Source organism: Rhipicephalus microplus, chromosome 3 (genome assembly GCF_043290135.1).
Source record: "Rhipicephalus microplus isolate Deutch F79 chromosome 3, USDA_Rmic, whole genome shotgun sequence".
Classification (NCBI taxonomy): Eukaryota; Metazoa; Arthropoda; class Arachnida; order Ixodida; family Ixodidae; genus Rhipicephalus; species Rhipicephalus microplus.
In genome coordinates, this window is record NC_134702.1 from 130,972,974 (window position 1) to 130,997,977 (window position 25,004).

The 25,004-nt window shown below is 42.7% G+C and overlaps 1 protein-coding gene across 1 annotated transcript in view; it reads right to left on the minus strand.

Annotated features, from left to right (window-relative positions):
- The window catches only part of LOC142802958 (neprilysin-1-like), a 136,627-nt gene that overhangs the window by 87,573 nt on the left and 24,050 nt on the right, over nucleotides 1-25,004 (minus strand). The window contains exons 3-7 of the mRNA XM_075888042.1: nucleotides 20,466-20,750; nucleotides 11,654-11,791; nucleotides 8,880-9,059; nucleotides 5,624-5,783; nucleotides 2,842-2,937 (exon numbers count right to left, since the gene is read on the minus strand). Of these exons, the coding sequence (XP_075744157.1) occupies nucleotides 2,842-2,937; nucleotides 5,624-5,783; nucleotides 8,880-9,059; nucleotides 11,654-11,791; nucleotides 20,466-20,750 (859 nt within the window). The remainder of the gene's footprint in view (nucleotides 1-2,841; nucleotides 2,938-5,623; nucleotides 5,784-8,879; nucleotides 9,060-11,653; nucleotides 11,792-20,465; nucleotides 20,751-25,004) is intronic.

Consider the following 25,004-nt stretch of genomic DNA (forward strand, 5'->3'; position numbering starts at 1 on the left):
CCATGCAATGGCCAGAAACAATAATCATTTCGTCCTCGGTGGCACTAGCGGTAGAGCATCGCTACACCTTTTTCCAGAGAAATTTCTTTTCGCATTGTCTGTGTCTGGTTATTCCGCGTATGGTGCCGCAAACACTGAATGCGTAGTCGAAGCTGAAACAAATTAATCCACAGTCGTTGATGTTTAGAAGGCTTGTCACGCACCCCGAAACGTGCCGAGGTTGTTATAACAAACTTTTTGCTGACCACATGATCAACACATAATTTCATATGGTTGCCCGATGAGCTAGCTAAGCATCTGTAGCAAAGGCAGGGCACGTTCTTGTTAAACGTTGTTAATATAAACGATGGTTGTGCATAAGTGCAGTGACAGCTTTCCGTGTGAATTGGTCATAACCGACGTTTTCGAGCGTAGAAGCGCCTCAGCGGACCTAATCAGCTACCACAGCAAGTTCGTAAGCAACGATGAGGTACGAAAATGTGCAGCTGTTTTCCATGTACTCAATAGTCCGTGTACAGTGCGTTGACCACCGCCATTCCTTAAGCCACCTCCCATATAGACTCCCAGTCTGAACAGGTGTGGGACCTTAAACACTAAGAAGCAGTGCCCCCTCCCCTCGCACACACACACACACACACACACACGAAATTCGAGGGTGCACGGGCTGATACACACATACTTATTCACAGGCGCACACCCATACACGTATATTCACATACGGCCACACACACACGCGACCGTAAACGCACGCATGCATGGGCGTAAACATGTGCACAGGCACGGTTAACACAAGCACGGACTCGCACATACACGCGAACGCACACATGGACGGGTGTACACACAATCGCGCTTACACGCGAACACATGCGCAGGCTCATGCACACACACCCATACTGGGGCGAACATTATGTTCCTGTATATAATCCATAGCAAACATGTAGCTTATAACCAACACTAAGGTGAGCTTTCGTAACGTGGATTGCAGTTAATTGCCATTATAGATGAAACGCGATTTTCTTCTGCTGGCATTCTGCTGTATTCGGAGAGCACCTTCACACATTCTAAGTCTAGGCCGTCATTTAACGCAATGTCCACATATTCGTGCAGTAGCTACGCTGCTCAGCCACCAATCCGAAGGTCGCGGGTTCGATGCCGGCCGTGGCAGTCGAATTAAGACGGAGGCGAAAATGTAGAAGCCCGTGCACTGCGCGATATCAGCACCCATTATAGAACACCAAATGGTCAAAATCTCTAGCGCTTTCCACTACGACGACCCTCATAATCATAACGAGGTTTTTGAGACGTAAAATCCCAAATATTATAATTATGTGTTCTTCTTATGCTGCATATTCCATCTGATGAGTCGTCACCTACACCCTTCTCAGGCACAAAAGCACCCTTACAGCCTATTTTAGGGTGCTATCGAGGCAAGCACCCAAACAAAGGGGTGCTTTTTTTTTCAATCGACCATTTATAAATGTTAAAGGGTGTTGCAAAGAATGCTTTCTCGTAAAAGCACCTTTTACACCCTTTCGGGTGTAAAAATTTTTACTGCGTACCGCGTCTAAGCCAGCGCTTCCAAACCATCCCGCAGAAACAGGCAGAACGCCACAAAATAACGCTGGTCAACAAAGCAACGCTGCTCGCGTGCTCGGGGGCTGGGCTTGTTCAGCACGTCATGTGCACGTCACCTCATGGTCGGATGCCGGAGAGGGTGGGGAAGAGATTTGGCTTGCGGAGGCTACGCGGAGGAGCGGCAAGGGTTTCGTGCTCGCCTACTCTCACCCTCGTTTCGCGCTGTTCGAAAAAGCTGTTTTCTCCGCTCGTAATGAACCGATTCAAAAAATTTTTGTCGCAAAATGTTTCTCATCGGACACCAAACAACTTCCACTGTCTAACTAAAACTCGGTATGGGGCCTGGTGAGTGGCCCTTTAAATGAGTAATTCTTAGAGAAAATAATAATTGGATTGTGAAACAAAAGGCCTTGAATTTGAATTCACACAAAAGATAAAGCTATTTTTATTATGTTTGCTTACTCTGTCGTCTTCAGACGCCAGTTATTCTGCTGGCTGTGCGTAGTACTGTGAAGGAGTGTAGGGTTAGCGGGCGTCATATGCGTGACGCGCACGATGTCTCCTTGGATGCTGACGAACGTAACACGGATGTTACGGGAGAAAACCACTACAAGACACCTGAATAAAATGTTAGAGTTGCTTTGAGACGCTTATCAATGCCATGTTTGCACAATACCTATAATGTTTTCACCGAAAAATTCAAAGGTTCTTTGAGCATTCGCCAGTGACCATTAGAAAGTGAAGATCATACTGACTGGCTAATTTATAGGTTCCTATATTTTACGTGACCACCTCTCTGATTTGATGATGTAAAGAAAACGCACGAATAGGAAAGCGGAGGGGTGCCTGGTGCAGTGCCATGATATTTTATGTACTTCATGATCCTGCTCTATACGTAGAAATCAGAGCATTCTGCCTTAGCTTAGTTGTATGCGTATATGCTCAAATTTATGCGGCACTGGACGATGTTTAAAGAAATAATTAAGCTTAAGCCATCCCAACAGTTCTCCTCTACGCATACTTCTTATTTTTTTGCTGAATCCTCGACAAAGTTGTATTCAAGTACTGAAATGACGCCTGAAATATAGTCATGTTGATAAATGTCATCTCTTCTAAAAGATGCTGTGATACACAAAATGCGATATCGGTTTAGGTTCAAGACCAAATACGATCGTGGTAAAAATTCCACGCTTACTCTCAAAACGGTTTTGCGACAAAAAGTGTGTCCCGCAATAAGAGCGAAGTAACTCCAGTGATTCCACCTACTTTCAGTGACGTATGGAGTGGTGTGGTGGCCCAAATCTTCAATGCGAATGAACTGCTTCTGGGTCACATTGACGGTTACTTCCTCCATCTGTCGTACTACAAAACAAGAAAAGGGGGATTAGTGATCAATTTGAGAGCATAAGAAGTTTGGCGTGTGAAAACTATGACACCATTTTCAGGCATGCTCTAGTAAAGGGCTCAGAAAATGTTGTGATTGATTTATCGTGCAGATGAGTAAAATAAAACGGGTCTATAGAATATCGCCATAATAGAAATGCCCCACCCATAGCCAGGTTTAAACGCAAGGCTTTTCTGCACCCAGCAGCGCAATATAAGCAATGCAAAACAGTAGTTGAGCAAACCAAGAATTGATCTAAACGCTACCAGTTCTCACGTCGCATTTCGCACTCTCCGGAATGAAGTCAAATTTCTTTCTACGCGTGTAATATGTATACACCTTATGCATTACATGATTCACATGAATCATTGGAGGTATCCGATGAGTATGCTTTTCCTAGAATAAATCTTGGCTAAATGTTCGAGTTGGAATATGGCAAAACGTCTACAATTACATGCTTTATATGAGCAGTAGGTATGCAGAGCTAATAGGTACAATCGATACTACCAATAACTAAGTAGTTATAGAAATATTGTTGGCAACACTGAGCAGTAGATAGTGGTATCGAGAGTAAATTCGATAGCACTACAGATGGCATAAACTAGTCTAATGAATTCATTGAAGCATATCATTTGTTCCAGGAGTGCATGGCATATGATGGAGAAAGAAGATAAGAAAGGAGGGCGAGAATATTGATGCTCTTGTGTTTCTACGCAACATTACTGGGTAAAGAGGTAATTAGGATAATGTTCTACTGTGGCAGGATGTTTTTACACGAGGCGACTGCAAGACTTCAAGTTTTTCTTGTATTGTAAGATTTAAAAATAAAAAAATGAATAGTTATGCTTGTTGAATGTAAAAAATCACTGGTCGTTTTTGAATACAAGTCGTTTATTGACATATGCCTTCATTTTTACTGACAAAATATTTCTGTGGTGCGAAATTGTTCATGAATCAAGCGAGTTGGGTTTTGCCTAAAGTAGGCCATTGCAGATGTTCGGACAGTATGGGCTGCCAACAACTGCAATATTATGCACATTCGATGGAAGAATTTGGGATACGACGACCTTTCCGACTGCCCTATGTATAGATTACTTATTTTATTTTGATCGAAGGTTTTTTCCCTCGATCAACAGCGCAAAAAATCATCAATGTTATTGATCTTCAACTAACTATTAGGTTTGCAACATTCGTGTCATGTCACGATTCGCGTCATGTCATGATCCTGCCTTCTCACACAACAAACATCAGATGCCGTATATATTGTTACTGAAAAAAAAAGAGACGCCATATCCACGAGGCCGTGAATGAGATGGATTCAAAACCATCAGTAATGCGTGACCGGTTGGGCAGCGATCGAGTGGAGACAACCTTTCGTCTTTCTCGTCAGGCACACCCGCGCGTCGCCGCCTGTAATATTATATGCATGCATGTAGCAATATCATGGCATGAATTTTCACAAAAGAGAAAATTTTTTGTTGTGCTTATTACTTAGCGGCGATGTCTTGATGCACATGACAAATAACAAGATATCTGCGCAGCGTTTCTTGCATTGTTTGTCTCCTATCTTTCCGTTCGGCCGTCCACTGTATGCGCGCCGAAATGTTACCAAGGACGTCGTACAACAGAATCGCCCAACTTTCCATCTTGTTAATTTTTTTTTGCTTGGGAATATTTCTGGTAAAACAGGCCTTATAGTTGCTTCAATATTCAAACATATGCCATCATCACCTCATACGTCGATTATGCTTGCAATGAACGCAGATTCTCCTTTCACGTCCGGCACAAACAAATCTTTACACCACTGTTTTTTTCCTTCTTTTTTATGTTGCATCTGCCGCACTGTTTTCATTTACCGCTATAGCATACCATTGCCTATTAGTGATTAGTATAGCCTATAGTAGTCTCAGATTGTTTGTCATGTAAAGGTTACATTGTTATTGTTCAGCACGTTGTTCATTTTTGAGCATTTCTTACGTTGATCAGCACTGTTGCGTTATTCAGCACTTGCTAGCGTTAATTGTCATATTGGGGCTGGCCAGAGCTTGTGCATAGCCAGGTCTGGTTGATGTTCCCTATAATGGTGTCGTTATTGACTGTAATCTCAGTGAAATGGTGAATACACTTGCAGTGACAGTGTTCTATTTTTTATAACTATTGTAGCTCTGTCGCACAGGTATGCTCAAACGAACGCTAATTATTGCACTTCAATGTTTGTGTTGGCGCTACGTGTAGCTTTAACTGACACCGCACGCTTCAGAGTGTCGGTGACTTGTCCGGAAAGCTGATGTAAGGTTCGTAGCTGCGCCATATGCATAAAGACATGCGCTAGCATCGTAGCAGTTGGCTGCAAAACAAACAATAAACCTCAACCTGTTCTTCGCTGCGTTATTTGCATAACACGTTCGGCCATAGCTCATGGGAGCTGTCAATATATATTCCTTTATATATTTTTCCTCCAACAAGGAATATGTATACTGCAAATAAATCTCTAATTAATAAAGAACATTTTAGTATTACCATCACAAAGCCAGTGCATTATTTTCAACTGAAAACATTAAATAATCAACTTATTGGCAATGCGAAGCTTCCCTCGCAGTCACATGCTTAGTTGTTTCAGAACTGTGCACTGCCAAAGATAAACAACAAAATTGGCCAACTCACGTTGTTCCTCGTACCCCAGTATTTTGCCAGCGTATACATAGCAATCTTGAAGTCGTAATCCAGACAAAAGGAACAGATAGGCATAGTCGTTTAGGTTTGTCTGTTTAATGATATAGCGCCTTCGCAGAAGCCAACTTTCTTGTTCGCTGCTGTAGCTCAACTACGAATAAAGAGAAAAAAAAGAATGTTTGCTATGCGCCTATCTTAGGCTGTGACGATGCAGAAGACAGCACCAGTGCTAACGTTCTTGGCATCATCTATCAGGGAATCAACCTAATGATAAAAATAATTTTATTGAACGCTTCTGACGATTAAGGCCTTATGTGCAAAGTTCGTAGCAAACAATCAGAAAAAAAATTATAAACAAAAACACGAGCGGTGAGAATGCAATCACCGCTGCTTGAAGATCACAAGTTTGCTGTATGAGTCGTTTACGTATTGCGACTTTTTATTCACATTTCTACATTAGTTTATTACGCTGTGTTGTGTATTTTTGTTGTTTTTGTTTTTCTCAGCCCAACCGTCCGCAGTGAGTTTAAAAGCTCTAATACCACTAATTTTGTTATAGTGGTGTGGTTTTTGTTAGCTGTGGTGTTCTTTTTCCGCCACTGCCGCTGCCGAAAGTATGTAGCGGGTTGAGTACTTAGTAAAGCGGATTGCCACTTTTATTCTCATGCCCTAGATAAACTGTGTATTGGCGGAATTAAAACCACTGTTATTCTTAATATTATAATATATATTTATTACAATCCTATTGTTATATATATTTAATATATTAGTATTGATAATATTACAATCTTTGAGTGTAGGCGTTTTCCCACACCTTAAAAATACCCGGGGAATGTATGGAGATTATACAGAGTAGCATGTCTGTTTGAACACCCTTATTGCAACGGTCGAACACGCTTTGTGTGCAAGAGTAATGCCTCCCCCATCATGATTCGCCACAAGGATAATTAGAACGCAGTGGCAAAAATAATAAATATTTATTACAAGAATGGTCGCAAACACCTGGTTACGTCATCTCATAGCCACCATGCTCTGTCGAGCCTTGCCACATGTACGTGGCCGCACATACTGCCAAAGGCGCTAGGCATACGGAGCCCTGCAATAACTTTGTGCATAGCCCCGTGGCCAGATATACCCAGCTTTTATTACAGTAGTCATTGATAATTTTGGCTGAATTTAGCCGTCGGTGTAGGAGTCACTGTCATTCATTGTATATACGTATGTATATACAAGAGAACGCGAGAAAAAGTTACAAAGAATACGGCATCTGGAATCAAACGTCTAGCCTTCAACTGGCGAGTGCGAGGCGTAGGCCACTGAGCCATAAAGGAGCACAATTTTGAACGTGGGAACGGCAAGCTAATGATATCTACCGCCTACCGCTAGCGATTTTCATATTGGTGGAACTAACACGTTTCCAGCACTACCAGCGAGATGGTGCACTGAGCGCGCGTCGCCAGACCACCAGGAAACGGCGGCGCGCACTCTCATCTCCCACGCGTACTCTGCCCTGTGAATAGGGAGGGGGGGGGGGGGGGAATTGAACGCTCAGGCGAGCGCGAGACTCTGCACTCGCTGCAGTCTCTCGGTTTGGGAAAAAGGCGCGCTTTTCAGTTTTCAGACAGAGTGAAGTTACAAATGATGCGCTTATTCGCGTTTATACGTGCCTGTTAGTACGTTTTGTGCGTAATTCGTGCGTAAAAAACGCAGGAGAACATTGCGATCTGCTTGGCATTCTTCGCGCGACCTTCCAATTGGTGCTATTGCGTTCATTGCTTGGCCTACGTGGCAAAACTGTGACTTTTTTTTTCTGTCTGTCACAGGCTTTGCGGTCTGACAAAAAAAACTATTACTTAACTCAGAACTTCCGCAGTATTCCCATTGGATTTCATTAATTATTCCTACTATATATCGCTCTGCTATGACACCGAATGTACATGAATTACACAAATTGGACATGAGAAATAAATGAATTTTCATGGACGTGTACAAGTGCATATATGGTTATTCCTTGCCGATTGTCTTAGCTATTTTGGCGACCATCTCGAATGTATTTGAAAAGCATTGTGCTTATTCACTGCATTGAAAGCAGTGAAACGGTAGAATATTTCAGATAGAAAGAAATTTTTGTCGCGTGGCTGCCTTCCGGATTGTTCTTCAGTTATTGCTTGCGGAAAAAGCTAATATTAAGTACCCTTCTTTCTTTATGAACTTATTTTGATTTATCATACATGTTAAGTAAAGGCTCTTGTGGAAGGTGTTCAAAGCTCAGTTATATCTGTGCAATTTTTCTGGCACATACGTCTTCAAGAATGTAAGACTAAAAAGAGGTTTTGATTGTATTTTTTTCTATTTCAATACTGCACTTTGTATGAATATCCGAATAGAGATTACTTACTTTACAGAAGGTATATTTCGAAGAAAAAGTGTTTTTCTAGCTTTAAAGCTCCACATTTACGGGAAAAATTCACGAACTTCAGAAAATGTGGTCCAAGTAAAATTCACCTTTACGCTTAAAACGAAAATACAGTTTTTTTATTGGCAAGTTTTATTATTTTTTTTCTTTTGAGAAAGAAAATAGCTGTTGCACTTTTCCATTGACGGAAATGGGAATTTCGAGCTCGCAGCTATCGTATGACCAAATGGGAAGAGAGGCGGAGATTATCCGCGGACAATATTTATTTTTAAGCGACACATATATGAGCCCTTATGCGCCAAGACGATGCTTTATCATTGTTTTATTTTTTACCCCTTCTTTCCCGAAAGGTGCACAGAGCACTACAGCTGCTGAGTGCTTGTACATTACTGTTAAACTGTCCAATCAGCGAGATGGTTCCTTTTTTTACACAATATCTTATAAATAGATGGAGAAGTGTGTGTAAACCATTATTATTACAGCAGTAATAGTGAAAGCACTCGATGCATATGAACCTCGAACTAAATGTAAGCATTTGATGAGCACCTGCCACACTGTACGCCACTTGTACTAGCAGCAGCGCTGAAGCGCACACAAACTTCTTTATGACGCGATTTCACACACTGCGTTAAAGCACTCTTACTAAACTGTTATCACTACTGTTGGCACGGAAAGAAAAGGAACACACTCTATGAACACGCATTTCTTCATATTGGAACCGAAGAATTGTCATGGACGTCCATCATGCTACTACACCCTTGGACTTTATGAAGTAACTTTTATTTGACCTCTTTCTCTCAACTCATAGACAGCGAGAATCCATTGACGCACCTCAACCACTCTCTTCCCGTGGTCGAATCGTGTGTCGGGGAGTCTAATGTCGATGATAACATTCACTCCAAAGTCAAGAGAGCCACGCACCATCATCTCAACCGGATCAACACTTCGAAGTTTTGCCTCGTTCTGAAAGTCGAGGTTCATTGCCTTCATCCATTTCACCAGCTGCAGCGTCTGTAATAAAAAAATTCTACATGTCGTAAAATGTAAAACGCTATCGCAATTCCAAATATGACACAATATTATAATGCGACAAAAGGATAAATGCAATTGAATGAGTTGAAAAAAAAAGTTAGCGGAACTTCGCACTTGTAGTAAGAAGCCTCAAGAAAGTGTCGTGTTCCTGACTAGTCTTCTTTGTTTCTTTTCAAGTTTATTTTCCCTCTCCTGATGTCTTTTTTTGTAACTTCTCTACTATCTCTGTCTCCTTTCGCACTCTATGGAACCTTATTATACCAATACAATTTCATTCGGAAGCCAATTCTCGTCCAGTGTCTTTACCCTCCATGGTGGTGTTTTTTTTTTTTTTCGCTGTCAACCTCATGCGCCGTTCACCCGATGAGGGCAGAAAACCATTGCGGTAGGAAGCTAAACGGAGAATTCCGTACGGCATTCTACAACCATGACACGCCTGGTATGTGAATAGCTTTGCTAAAGACCAAATGCAGCAATAGTGTTGGTTAAACGTGAATAATGGTTACAGTGCGAGCTATGTGTTTTAGTAAACACTACGTTTATACTCCGACGACACAGGCGTCACAAGATATGACATGAAGTTAGGTACTGTCCACTGAAGCTAGTGTGCGCTGTTCAGGCCTTCCATGCTCGCAATCACAAGCATCCTATCATAGCCTAAAAGAATGCGTTGCTGGGCTAGTCGGCTCATAACCTTAAAGCTTGGCAGCGCAAAACTGTCGAGGACAGGAAGGAACACAAAACAAAGAAGGGAACAATAAAATTTTTTATGCGCAAAAAGAACGTGCAACCCTACGTAACATGCGCCGTGGGCGTTCTGTACAAAAGCCCGCTCATTTGCGGAAAAGCTTATACCGGGCAGACCACTTGTTGAGTCAACAATTGAGCACCGGAACGCGAGCAATATGTTGAAAATAAATTAACGTTTCATGTGCCTAGGAAATATAAGAACTATGCCTGTGAACCAGTGCTGTCTAGCAGTCAAACTGTAGGCAATAAGTGTAATGCGCTGGCTAGACATATAAGTAAGCCTTATCAAATGAAATAAAAAAAAGAAGGCGAATGTTTTAATGACACTTATGTTCTGCTGCGCAGTAAGGAAAAGCTGTTCTTGAGAAACTTTGTTGTGATCCCGAATTTCTGTTGCTCTGCTGATTCTGATTAGCGTTGTAGATTTCGATGTGCGTTGTGCCTTCTTGCACTACTTGGCTGCGTATATATTTAGGGAAACTTCCTAATAATGCTTAGTGGCGAATAGCGTTCTGATCTTTATTTCTTTGTTTTTTTCTCTCATCGTCGATTTTGCACTGTTAAGCTTTATTCATACATATCTGCTAACCGGTTCTGATGCAGGTAACACCTATGTTGTTTTTGCACCGTAATGCAACGGCATCAAATTGAGTATATAAAACATATGCCACTGTTCAATTGATGTCTATGGTACAAATTTTGCACAGTCAAACACAATAGTTTACAGAGCGTGCGAGCGCCTGCCAAACCGCTTGTCTGCGCCACCTAGCAGTGTGTAATCTACTGTTGAATACAGCGCCACTCTGATAAAAAGAACTTTCGTTATTCTATAGGAATCACAGTTTTTGTATAGTCACACACAACATCATTAGTTCGTTCGTTTCGCGCAAAGCGCTAATCCGCAGTAACTATTGCACAGGTATACTGGAGTAAAAGCTTTGGAGGAGTGCTTCTAATACAGTGGCGTCGACTTTATATCTCTTGTAGAAGATGGTGGCTGATAACTTCTGCTGATGAAATGCTTTCTAGAGAGGAGTTTGCAGCGGTGACTGCTGAAAAGCTCTACGCATTAGAAAAAAAAAACAACTTCGTCCGCGTTGGGAAAATTTTCCGGGCTCTGATTAAGGGATGGATGCACCTTGGGCGCAGCGGGGCTCTCAAATGCTGCTTCCAAAAGGGAACTGTCGAGAGTAGGCTTTCATAGCCACTCTCTGGCGTGGTCTGCAAATTTTTGTCGTCGGCTCGTCGTATATTTCTTATTGTCATTTAACAACATTTCGCTCAATTATATTACACTATACACACATTCCATCGCCATGCTTCCAATTGAAATTCCTGCTCATGGTTCGTGGGATTGCCGCTTTTTTGTGTGTTCCTTGTGTAAGCACAAACTTGCTCTAAGTGTCTAGCTGCTTGCCGTTCTTCAAATGGCATTCCATTTGGTTGCTCTCGCATCATTTACGTCGTCCTTGTGGCGAGATTGCTCTTTATCTTCATGTTTAGAAAAAGTCTGTCAGATGCAACCGCACAAGTTTTGGCCTGTACACCAAACTGACGGCATGTCAATACGTGTGCACCTTACATGATTTTCTTTAGTTTAAAAATCAGAAACAGGGTCTGTTTTGTATAAGCGATGCCAGTGACGCCAAGCGTTGTAAATGTATGTGCATCGTTTACTTTACACGACCGATTTGGTCGAAAGGTATTCACCGAAGCGGGCAATATCTTTAAAAATCGGAAGTATATACTATGGTGCACATTCTAGAATGCGGACTTCTATAATTGAGCGATTCCAATACAAATAAGCTCAGATGTTTTATTACCTCTGTTTGGTGTGACGACGCGAAGGCCACGCAGGATTTGTACATTGCAGCAGCTTTCTGAAATGCAGTTTGATTATGTAGTGGTGGTTCTGTAAACTTGAGCTTTAAATATGTCTCCATCCTTATAGTTTCTTGAATCTGTAAAGCAAAGAAAACATGACTTGGCATGTGCAACACACTAACGGATCCAAATGCAACCTGTTTTTTTTTTAGAATAAAATGTACGTGCAATAGCTAAAACTAAACACGCTGTGTCGATTGCCACAACAACAGAGTATAAAGATAATGATCGCTGTTATCGACGCGTTCGATCGCGTATTACGTCGAGACCACCCGAAAAGTAGATGAGTGAAACGAAAATGCGTTCGTTACCAAGCCCATAATTTACATATTTATATCTGTGTGTACTGTACACACATAATTTCTATTTATTTATAAGGCACACGCACTGCGCCGAGCGCAATGTTTGGTTAGTTTTGCGCGAAGACTTTATTGCCTACGTATGCCACGAATTCACAACGATTTATCTGGAAAGAGCACTCATGTTTCTGGCCTTCGTAATAATGGCGCGGGAAATAAGTGAGCCCATTGTTAACAGATATTTCTTATATAAATTAAGGAACTTTTGGTAAATTTCTAAAAAAATGCGCCTAACGAGCCATGGTTCACGCAACCACAAAAGACAGATACAGTCACAGAACTAGCGCCAATATAACAGCACGTGTAACTGGTAGTGTGAAATCACAGGGTTATTGAGAGCGTGGATCCACTTACCCAAGTAGTTTAACCCAGGTGCTTCATTTTCACTCTTATATTGGTGGAGAATGTACTCAAAGCCCGTATTTACATCTCTCAGGCTTAGCGAAAATACACCTGCAGTTCAGGAGCTTAACCAAGTCACCTATTCATGCGCGATAAACACAATACACAAGCGTAGCGTGAAGTTGCCACTTCCACAAGCGCCTTCTCTTCATACAGATGACCACAGAGAGCCTTCAAAGGGCTGCACTGCTAAAAAAAGTATCGGTTGACTTCCGGTTGGCGTGTACCAGTAGTGCCGTGTGGGTAATTTGGGGCGCATACCAGCAGTGTCATTTGGATGTCATTGATAACACTCCCATTGCGGTGAGTGTTATCACTATAACGGGTGTCGCACTCTAAAGTATATCAGCATTACTCAGTAGTAATTCCAGCTCACACCAAAACAACAGAGAGCGAGCGGGGTCACGTTTATATTGTATGCCTGACGTACCATTCTTTTCCTATGTCAACTCTGCCTGCGTACCTTTCAGCTTGCTCTTCAGCATGATTAAAAAGATCACTAATACTCGTTCATTGTCTACTCCAAGCATTATTCGCCTGCTGGCGCATTCACACGACAAACCAGGTACTGGCCTTATAATTAAAACAAAATCATATTGGTTCTACAGCGCACTCACATAACTCTCGACCGCAGCTACCTTCTAGCAGATATATTTCAGAACATTGAAGAAAATTTAAGCCAGTACAAAACGATGCTCACTCTTCCTAAAACTGATCCGGTGCGTAATATACTTTTGCGAAAATCATGCATAGGGTGGAAAGTCTAGATGGGCGTCAAATCTGCTGCACAATTGGCTGCTTAATGTAGACCTTTCAACTTTTGCCAGTGGGGCTCCCTATACAAGAAGAGGGCCCAGTCATGCACCGGTCTATATTGGAATTTTTTTTTTCTCAGCAGAACTCCTACGGTCAATGTTTGCCGTGAGTCTTAGATATATTTATCACATCCCGGCATTAGCCCAATGTATCTTCATGATCTGAAAGTGAGTATCATGACCACACGGCTATTCAACAAGCCAGCACAACAGAGCATAGCCTTGTGTCGTATAGTAAGTATAAATTTAGGGTGACCTGTCGCCATTGCGCGGGTATTTTCCTAGTTCTACCATGCATATGCCTACTCATCACTTAATAATATACTCTGGTACTCGGTTTCCGGAGAGGAAAGTCTCGTTAGCCATCCTCACTCGTACCACATATAGACCCAGACGCCACGCAAATTTTCGCTATATGTGCAGTGCATGAAGCAAAGAGACTCTCTCTACAGAGTGTCAGGAAAACACGTGTTTTTCTTTCACGAACATTGGCTGCTTTGTTTCACATTCCCTCGGACTGAGTTTGCTTAAGCTGCCTTATGCAAGCAGCAAGCACTTACCTTACGTTATATCTTGCTATGCTATCGCTTGGCGGAAGAGCGGTTCAGTATATTCATGCGTAGTTCTACTACGCCATGGCCAACGCGAAAGGAGCCTGTCTTCCTTCGAGCAGTAAATAACAGCTGTTGCTGATTGTGAGTATATAGAGCATTGTCGTGGAGGGACATTTCACACGAAATTGTTCTATGCTGGCGTCCACCACAGCTCTACTGAGTTACTTTTGTCGCGTATACGACATTGTAAAGTATACAATAACAGATGGCAAAGGAAAAAAAACGAGAAGAAAAAAGTGCCATCACCGGGAGTACTACTTATGACACGCAAAGTTGCCGCGCCAAGCGACTTAGGCACAAATAGCACATTGTTTAGAATACTAACGGTCGCCTGTTTATGTACGTCATTTATGGTTCTGGGTCATCCGAGCACGGCAGTTTCAGCGTGTTCTCAGCCCTAATGAAAGGACTCGATGCAGTCGATGGGCAATCTTTAAAGATCATCGCCCCGCGCGTTGGGATGCACGCGTGCTCATATTGTAATGGTGGTGGCTTTTACAGCTGGTGCTCTCGCCGCAAGTTTGCTTTGTAGATACACAAAGCACGAAGCCCACTTCTCTCACTGTAGCGGCCGCTTTTGCGAAGTGAGCCCAAGAAGATGTAACTGTGTAGTCACAACTGTAATTGTCACAACTGTAACAGTAGCCAATATGCTCTCGTCTTGTGAGTACTTCTGAGATCGTTTCGTGCTTCCTCCTCTTTGTTTTAGCAGTGTGCTAAACGTATGAAGCTGTGACAGTTGTTAGCGCTCATCTTGTGTATGTGACAAGTGCCCCTACTGCTTCAGCAGTGCTTGTTTCTTCGCGTGGCAATAAAATTTGTTTTTATAGTGTTCATTCATTTGCCCTTGAGGCAGATGAAAACCACTAAGTGCTCAGGCACGTTTCACTTTTGTGTGATGCCGATACCTAATACAGAGGGACCATTCATGTTGCTAGGGGGGGGGGGCGAAGCTCCGTAAGGATGAGACTTGTGTGGTGTCCGTTGGGACGGCTACAGTAGCAGGGAGCTCGGGTAAAGTACGGTATAGTAGAAAGTTATGAGAAACCCAAATTTAAGGTTTAGTAATCGACTAAATCAATAAATTCTGCCAAAATCGTATAAAATACTTGCAAACAGAAACTACCTATAGAACTCGGTGTCTTCAACAGAGACACTGGGAACCTTAAGACACAGCTTATGCCAACTCATTTGCGAAATATGGGGCCATGCTAAGGTATGATATGTGAGACACAAAAGGGCTTATCTATATTCTAATATTACTCCTATATAATACAGCAATATGAAACACGTACAAGCACGAACCCTTCAAACTAGTCGGCGACTTACCACAGGACATCGCATCACCCACTTGTCATAATTTACTTCCTAGGGATGCGCTAATTGTTTTGTTAGTTGACTGTCGTCTTGAACAGTGCTTGGGAACTCGCTATAAGCAGCCGTTTGGTATCTATTTCAAGCCGTGGTGTAGCTAATCCCAATTGCTTTGCCCGCCGTCTTTAGAAGTGGCAGTGGTATATTTTTGTGGTGTTGCCACTTCCACTAAAAGTTCGCCTTAATTCAATAGCAGAACTCTGTATCTGCCGCGTTCCATTGTGTAGTCATTGCTCGAAAGTAGGTGTGCAGCAGCGCTTTATCCCATGCAAGGCGGCAACAATAAGTTTAATCCTGTGTTAGTGGCTGTTCTCTGGTAAGATACGTGCAAGCATAAATTTACAGCAAAAAGGCTGAAAGATTAGGTTAGGAGAACTGATAATACGGTGACGAGGAGGGAATTCAGCAGGAGAAGAAGCAGAACAGATAGAAGTATAATATAAGAAAAAAGCTAACATAAAAAAGGTGAGAGTGACCACCCAGAAAGAGACAAAAGGAGTCAGATAGACAGAAAGAGAAAGAGAGGAAGAAGCACGCAGTTGTACAGGGTATGGCATAGCCATGTGCAGTATACAATAAGGAAGCAGAAAGCAACAATATAGATGGTAAAAAGCCAGCCAAGCCTGTGCCAGCTAGGTGCCCACCAGCTCTGTTGTCACGCAGCCTAGCATGGCCTAGCATAAGCTGCTTTAATTTTTGTTCTATTTCAATATGTGTGGATCATTTGCCTTGCATCGCAGTACATTGTGCCTTCATTTCTTGCATCCTTCATTTAGCTCTTCCAGCCGTGAATTTCATTCCTCTTGAATCTCCTAAAGATTTGTGCACAGATCAAAAACAAAACTTGAAGCAGTGGTGCAAGTGTATAATCGTGGCGTCAAATTAGCTCATCAGTCTCGTAATATAGGAAAAAGATTGCTTTTGTATTTTCGCTACTTTTATGGCCACACATAATATGAACCAACGTTCAATTCGGATATGTGAAAGTCCTGGAAGCAGCTTCAAAACTCGCGCTTTATTTGGAGATAGTGAGCCCTTCTTCGGACGGCAGTACGTCACCTCACCCTCACGTACTGACAACGTCTTGTCACGGTAGTCATTTCTCTTTAAAATAATCGTCATGTTGCCCTTATTCACTGGATGGATAACAATGTTCTATTTTAGCGAATGTGATCCATACTTGCTTTTTTTTTCTTGAGATTAGGGAAACATTTTGTTTGAGCGTTACTGTGAAAGAGCGCTATTGCGCTGGCTTATGCGTCAACCTAGTTGACAGCATTTACTGCAGCAAGAACCAAACTTCTTGCATCTTTTTGTGGCCCAATTTTTAAACATAAGTCCCGATTAAGAACAGTGAGCTTGTGCGAGCTTGGCTTGACTGACGACAGCTTATGCACGATGGACACAAAAACGCTATCGCCCGTTTGTTGGGCTCCATCAATAAACCTTCTTCTATTCAGTGAAGGTACAGATACCCTTATTGTCTGAGCCCTGGAACTTCATTATCGCCCGTTGCCTTCGACCATGCTGGTTCATGCTGCTTAAAGACACCACCGCTCATGGCCTCTGTTTGTCCTGGCCTGATTTGCCAGTTAAACCTCCCAATATTTGCCGTCACGGAGGACCAGGGCAGTTAGGAATGGCATTCGTCACACAAAAACTCGGTAAACCCAATAGATGCGATGACGCTGCTAAGTAGGGCACCTTGAATATTTATTTCACCAACGTAGCGAAGCTACAGTATACAAACGATGAATCTGAGTTCGAGGACTGGTACGCCTTCAATCAGGCAGTAATTGTTGTTTACGAACGCTCTGCTGCACTGAAGTTACGCGCCGTACAAGGCCTGTATACTCGGGCACAGGAACCAGGGGAAACAATTACCGCCTATATCAAGGACATTTTCGATTTCCGCAGAAGCATCGATGCCTTAACGAGGGGAAGCGCTAAGATACAAAATTTATTATGAAGGGCGGCAGCGATGATGCTTCCGGATGCTCCTACGAAGCCTCCCACCACTGTGTCCGAATAGAAAACCCGGTGCCAGAGTTACGTTGATCAGCAGAGGCAATGAGCTACCAAGCGGTGTTCATCTCTGACAAAATCAACTAGTCACTGCACTTCACGTCTTGCCTTACCAGCCGTACGTTCTCGCGCTAATAAAAGATTTCGTGCGGAAAAAACTTGTTCGTCCACTTTATCTGCTATCGTTTGCTCAACGCCAGGAGCTCCCACATCAGCAGACACTGCCCCGCCGCGGTGGTCTAGTGGCTAAGGTACTCGGCTGCTGACCCGCAGGGCGCTGGTTCGAATCCTGGTTGCGGCGGCTGCTTTTCCGATGGAGGCGGAAATGTTGTTGGCCCGTGTGCTCAGATTCGGGTGCACTTTAAAGAACGCCAGGTGGTCGAAATTTCCGGAGCCCTCCACAAAGGCGTCTCTCATAATCATATAGTGGTTTTGGGACGTTAAACGCCAGATATCAATCATCAATCAGCAGACACTGCGGTAAACAAGCTCATTCACTACAGTGCTCCGAGGCATTCTTCATGAGCAGATTTCCGAGGTTGAGCAGGTTCCCTTTTAACTGCACCCTGTCACCAAGTGTCCTATTTACGCTGAGGCAGTGAAGCGGTGGCAGCAACACAAGCCCTTGCCGTGTCATGAAGTGACACATAATTCGCCGAATGAGCCATCTGCCATTGAGACTGCTTCTATCGATGCTGCCGCCCCGACTGTATTGACCGCCCTATGGGCTGCTCCTATCAGTGAAAATTCCTAGCGAACGCGTGATGACCAGTGGACATACTTTGTCTGTGGAAGCCGTGGCCATATCACCCCATACGGCGGTTGTCGTGTGCCAGGATAAACAGACACCAGTTTGCAGAATAGCTACGTGGACTGTCGCCTATCTCGTAATCAAAGCTCTGAATGTCAATAAATCACGTCTTCACGTGCTTGATTGAGCCTTCACGTGCACTAGGCTCTGAAAGATTTACCATGTTTTCTTTCTGAACGAGTGGCCTTAAAGACAGACAATTGTGTCGTATTCTTTCTATTTTGCTTTTCCTCTTTTGTTATCTTTGGTCTTTTCTCTCTGCGTAACGTCTTTTTGTATCATATCTTATTCCACTCGTCACCTTACCTATCACAGGGTTGCCAGCTTGTCTAAGAACTGGCTTACTTTTCTGTCCTTCCACTCATTTCTTTCCTTTGCTCTTCACGTGACTATTCGCTACCTACGTTTGGGCACTCTCCTACACCCCGTCGTCACTTCGTGTCACCAATACGTCATCGGCCAGCTACTGCTAACGAGAGAAACTGGCCGCCGAAGTTCCCGAGCCCAGAACTGCGCTGTCAAAATGCTCAAGTCCACGAACATTGCCGCCGATGATTGTAGAAGTTTTTGTGAAATGCATCCGTGCGTACGCTTTTGTAGATACTGGTGCTGCAGTTCCAGGTACGGATGCCAAGCTTTGCCACAAGCTCCAAAATGTGATCACGCCTTCTGACGTGATGTCATTAGGTACAGTAAGTGGAAAATCTCTTCAGCCTATAGCCGCCTGTACTGCTGGTCAACTGATTGTCGTGACGGACCACTACATTGATGAGTTTGTCATCCTTTCATCCTCCTCGCTCGATACCCTTCTTGGCTGGGATTTTTTTATCGAGTAATCCCACCATTGTCGATTGTGCCAGACCTTAACTTGGAACACTTGCCGTTCTACGACTAGCCCTCTAACAACGCCCAGCAGCTGAGCACAAACTTTCAGTCAAGGAAGATACTAAAATCTCGCCGACAGTATCTGTGTTTCTTCCCTTGTTCTGCGGTGACATTTGGGATGAAGCTCCATTCTTTGAACCATCAAGACTCTTCCTAGGTCAGAAATCATTTCTGTTTTATTCAACTCTCTCCATTTCTTGAGGAAACAGCCCTCTCTGCCCCACCAGTCTTTTTTCATATCTGATCAAACTGTTGAAAGGAGAATCTCTTCAGTGGTTCACGCTACTGACAAGGGACACATTTTGCTATGTAGCAACACTTGTCTCGTAGTGACCCCGACGTCACCAATGTCCTCAACCTTCCTGATGTACCCCCTTCTGAGTTATTCAACTCGTTGATCACAGAGTAATTGTCACCATCTGAATACTTTGATCTTCAGCTGTTGTACCCATTCCGTGAATTGTGGTCGAACCCCAACAATATTAACTATGGGCGTTTACCGTCTTAAAGCTACTATATGATTATAGGAGACGCCGTAGTTGAGCGCTCCGGAAACTTTGACTGCCTGGGGTTCTTTAACGTGCAGCTAAATCTAATCACATGTGCCTGAAGAATTTTCGCATTATTGAAAACGTTGCCTCCGGGCTTCAAAGACGTCTTCAGAGTGTCAGCAGCAGAGTGCCTTAGCCACTAAACGCCCCTTGCGGGTCAAACAATTTATGAATACCCCAAAACAAGGAGGTGATTTCGAGAGCACCTAGATATAGATAGACAGATAGATCGATAGATATAAAGAAAAAACGAAAAAAAGAAAGAAAGAAGGAAAAAGAAGAGAAACGCTCAAACGGTCCTGGATCGCTGAAATATGCTCTCCATTAAAAAAAGGGCTCGGAACCATCTCGCCGCCTAGCTTTCTTTCTGTCGTGCCTGGCGAAGATTCCTTCTGTGTACTTTGCGCGTGTGACTTCGCTGCTCCGCATTAAGTGCGAAAACGTCTTCAGGGAGTGAGCTAGTCAACAAGGCGGCCAATGTCAAATGTAGTCTGTAGCAGATAACGTCTGCTGTAACACAATGTCTAACGTCCTAATTAAATAAACATTTGCACGGTACACAAAGGCGACGCAAAGCCACAATTAGAGTCTCGCATTGAAATGAAATAAATGATGGTATTCGACCGACGTGCTGCAATCATTTTACATACTGCAATAAATAAAGTTGATAGGTATATTGATAAAAGTACATTAGGCGTACTTTAGAATTCTCTCACGTTCACTACTCGTCACGATGAAACGATAGTCAAAACAAACTGTGGTGAACAAGACACTGCAAAAGATACAGTTAGGTCAACATCTTTTGACTGGCTTCCTTCGTTTTAAATTTCCTCGCACTTTTAGTGCACCAGCCGATAATGTGAGCTATGCATGCTGTGTCAGTCCACAAGTAACTAAACGGCTATTCTTACTCACCTGTAGTACGATGCTCGTTCCTCTGTATTTCTTGCACACGTACTTGTAGAAGTCATTGCACGGGTCAACACCATAGTCAAGTTGCGAGCGCAGTGTAATGGCCATATAACGGCAAAGAACGCCGACACATTCATCTTCCACAATGTGAGACGACGGAACAAGATGTCTCGGTTCAGGCGTCGTTGTCACTGAGGTATTTATAGGTAGCGTTGAAGACTCTTTCATTGTCCGTGTTACCCTTGGCACCTGAGCTTTCGGTACATGTAGGTGGGATAATGTGTCCACCTGGTTGTAAGGCGTAAAACAAAGTAGTTCAGGGAGAAGCAGTCACTATATTAAGCAATTATGCAATACACTTCTAACACACAAAGAAGTTCGTCAGCACAAGAGCTTCCGCATGAGAACATGTGCACCTGTCTTTCTATCATCCCCAAGAAAGCCAAACGATATGAAACGAACTTTATGTTGTTGAAGGTGCATGTGAGAATGTGGTGAAATGGCATTTGCAGTTACCAGTAATAAAAATTTAAATTTTGGCCATGTTTACGCGTCCCCTGTTTTGCACAAGACTGTGCCCTTATTTCTAAATAAGGTTGGTTTCCTCACATATTGGCTCACACGACCATACTTATATTAGGCTCATTGTCAATATATTCAAACTCGTGTCAAGTTATTATAGATTTCTTAGAATAACATACAAAGAAAAGTATAATTTTACTTCATAACAAGCATTTTTCGCTGTTTGACTCTTTGACGAAGCATGCAATATGATTTGTAGCAAGTTGTAATTAACGTGAACCTTACTGCCAAAAATCTGCCGATGTGTAAAAGCTCACATATACAAATAGCAGTCGGTGACTCTATACGGCATAACCTATCAATGCATATATATATATATATATATATATATATATATATATATATATATATATATATATATATATATATATATATAGTCTCTATTCTCCATAAGAAACTGGCACAGTTGCCAAACAGTCTGTGATGTCCCTCACGGCAGTTTTTACTACGTTGGTTATCACAATCATGAGTACTTTTCAGGGTCTTAAAGATCTGACAACGGGCCTGAACGCGCTGGTACATAGTAGTATAAATGATAAGACTGAAATATAATGACATATTTGAGCATTACTTCCTCGCTGTGACTGGTATTTATAATTTTGTATGCTTAAAGACCGTTCTGTTATTAGGCTTGCGTGGCCTTGACGCTGCATAAGCGAATATTGAGTTTATTGCTTTAGTAGTGAACGTGGTCGTGTAGACTGTCATGCATGCTAGTCGCGAAAGTCAGAGTATGCACACTAATATGCAACCCTGCTCAATTATCTGCTGTAAATGACGTAACATGAGTAGCATAGTTAAAAGCTGCGCTGCCGTCAGGCCGCCAGTGGACGACATCGAGTCGTGGGGCATTCAAGTGGAGAGTAAGCATGCACAGTAAATCAGTGTGGTCCAGCACAAACTAACCACACCCTCACTGTTTGCAGCTTGTGAGCATACGACTTCATATTCGGTGCAGATAGAAACAATCATACCACAAATCTTTCCCGGCGTCTTACACTTTAGTATTCTGGAACCAGACTGAGTGAAATTAATATTTACTTTCGGCTATAAATTATGCACCATAAAAATGGTTGTCGGTCCCAGACTTCGATAATTGAGAAAATTCAGAAAGGTGCACGAGAAAGGGTTCACATTACAATTCGCTAATATTACCAAGTATGATTCGGAAGAATACCGGAAAAATCATTCGATATACATAAACAGTGTAAATAATAAAAGTGTGCAAATAGTTGACCAGGCACCACTGAGTCATAGCTATATGTTGCCAGTAACTTGCACAGAGTTTCAAGTACTGAAAAACAGGGTGGGCCAAAAAGGGTTTACACTTATATTTTAGTAAAACTACGGAGTTTGAACGAAAAAATACTTGAAAAATTATAAGATCAATAAAAACAGCTCGATAGCCAAAAGAATATACCTGTTAATGAATTTAAACGTTTTTCAATAAATCTTGCCAACGATAAGTAATGCTACTATGGCCATGAGAATTAGAGTTGCAAATAAGAATAACGAGTAATAAATATAAATTCTTGCTTTGGTCATCTCCCAAGACGACCAGTTTTTAGTGAACTATCCCTATCTGCTGTAGAAAATAGTGAAGAGTTACGATTTATCCGAAAACGCTAACAGATAAATGCGATATCAACAATATTGAGCAGTATAAGAGGTCAGAATAGGAGCTAATTCATTTAGTATCTGCTGTGGCGTGAATATACATAACGCTAGAGTAAAGGAAGGAAGCGGTGCGAGAAAACCACGCAGCAAAAAACGAACCACCTTCTTTCACAGGAGAGCTGTCATACCCACTGTTTTTCTCGTTCGGAATATAGACGAAAAAGCATCAGCATTGTGGCAGTGTGTTAAATTTCATGTTCTCCTTCGCTCACCACACAAGTGTGCCACGCATGCGCTGCTCCTTTGCACCAATTATTCCTGCGTGGGATTCAATAGCATTGGCAGGTGAGAGAACGAGTCGAGAGAGAAGCGTAAAAATGACTAAAAGAAAAAAAGAGACATATACAGAAAAAAGGAGAAGACATAGGAAAGAAATCGTTGGGAAAACTCAGAAACATATCGCCAAAAAATAGATAGAAAGACAAAAATATGTAGAAAGGCATTGGAATGAACGACCTCAACGCCAAGCAGTCCAATCAAGAGCTCTGTGAATGTCGCCTTTTCTATTCCTCTAATCCATCCAGCGAAGTGCTGTCAGTTCCTTTCTTCCCGGCACGAGAGACAAAGTGAGTGGAGGACGGCTGTTGCTCGAGGGAAGTAATAAAATGAATGGATCATATCAACACCTGACTGCCATAGTATTACAGTGTCTAAAACGGACACCATTAGCCCCTATTCGCAACACCTCAAAACATTTTACAGCATTGGGGAGCGTGTTCTACTAATCTTTGATCAAGGACCGTGTGCAATCGTTCAGTTTTCTTTTCTTGCGTGGTGCCACTTACACGTCGTGTATCCTTTTAAACCATACACTCGCTGTAATGAAGTTACGAATATTTCATCTCTTGGGCCCAAATTCTTTATATTCCAGTAACTCTAAAAGCCCAGAGAAGATGCATTGTGATCGTGCTTGACCGCAAATTGTTACAAAAGGCGTGCCACTGACTCCAGTGACAGGAGACGTGAACTTCTTTTGCTCACAGCACTTCTCGAAACTTTGGCTCAAGACACATCCTACAAGGACTACTTTCTTGACTTCACCATGAACACGACGCTAATATTTTAGATGTCGCACTAAACTATAGTAATTAAATGAAATGTTTGCATACATTACAGCAAGCGCAGATGATTTATGGCTGTATTTCAGGATCACGACACATAAGGGTGTAAAATAATATGTCGTTTTCAAAAGTAGGAGAGTGAGCAGCCTTAAATCCTGGATTACTCGCGAAATTTTTCACCAAAAACATCGCTTTGAACATTTGTCAAAAAGCAGTCGACAGAAAAAGAGTCACAGCTTTGCCGCAAAGGCAAAGCATTGAACGCATTAGCAACAAATTGCATGATCACGTGCTGAATGGCAAGCAGATCGAAACGTGTCCCGGGTTTCTCATGCACAAGGGACGCACGAAACGTATTCACAAGTATATATTAACTCGAATAACCATCTCAGTAGTTGCTTTGCTGTGTCTGAAAAGCGCGCTCTTTTCGCAAGCGGAGGCTGTGCAGCGATTGCAGTGACTTTCACGTGCTCAGTAACTACAACAGAATTGTTCCGACGAAACTCATAGGCTAGCCAAGACGTACGATTCTCTCCACTGCAAGATGAGGGCGCGCGATTGAGCGTACACCCCCTTATTCTCAACACAGGCCAAATTACGCGTGAGAGATGAGAGCCACCGCACGCTCACTGCGCCATGTTGCTGATAATGCTGAAAACGTGATAGTTCCCCCCCCCCCGAGATGCCCGCCAACGGCGGTAAGTAGTAGATATGAATAGCTTGCCGTTTGAACGTTGAGGGAGGTACCTCTTGGTGGCTTAGTTGTTAACGCTTTGTATTCGCGAAGCGGATGTCCCACGATTGATTCCGCGAGCCTGAGTCTTTTAAAGAGGATATTCATTCTTGGGAACCTTCGACGCTAAAATTTTGGTCTGTCTGTCTCTACATTTGACTGTTTGCCCATAGTAACAACCCCTCTAACGGCACCAAATGATACCTCAAACGGCCAACCCCATTCGCAGCGCCCACCATTATTCCTCATGTTTCAGCGTTCATACTTGTGTGATTGTCAATTCAAAAGAAAAGCTGCGCATATCTGGGGCACCATAACAACTGCTCGACGTTTTGTATGTGTACCTTTTTACTAGGGAAGGCACACACAAATAATTTTAAGGATCGTAGCGTTTATCACGTTGCGCAAACAGTGCAACGCGATGCTCAAAAAGGCAAGTTTTGCAACGCTTTGCTAAGGCGACACGATGGCGGCACCTGCCCATCGCTT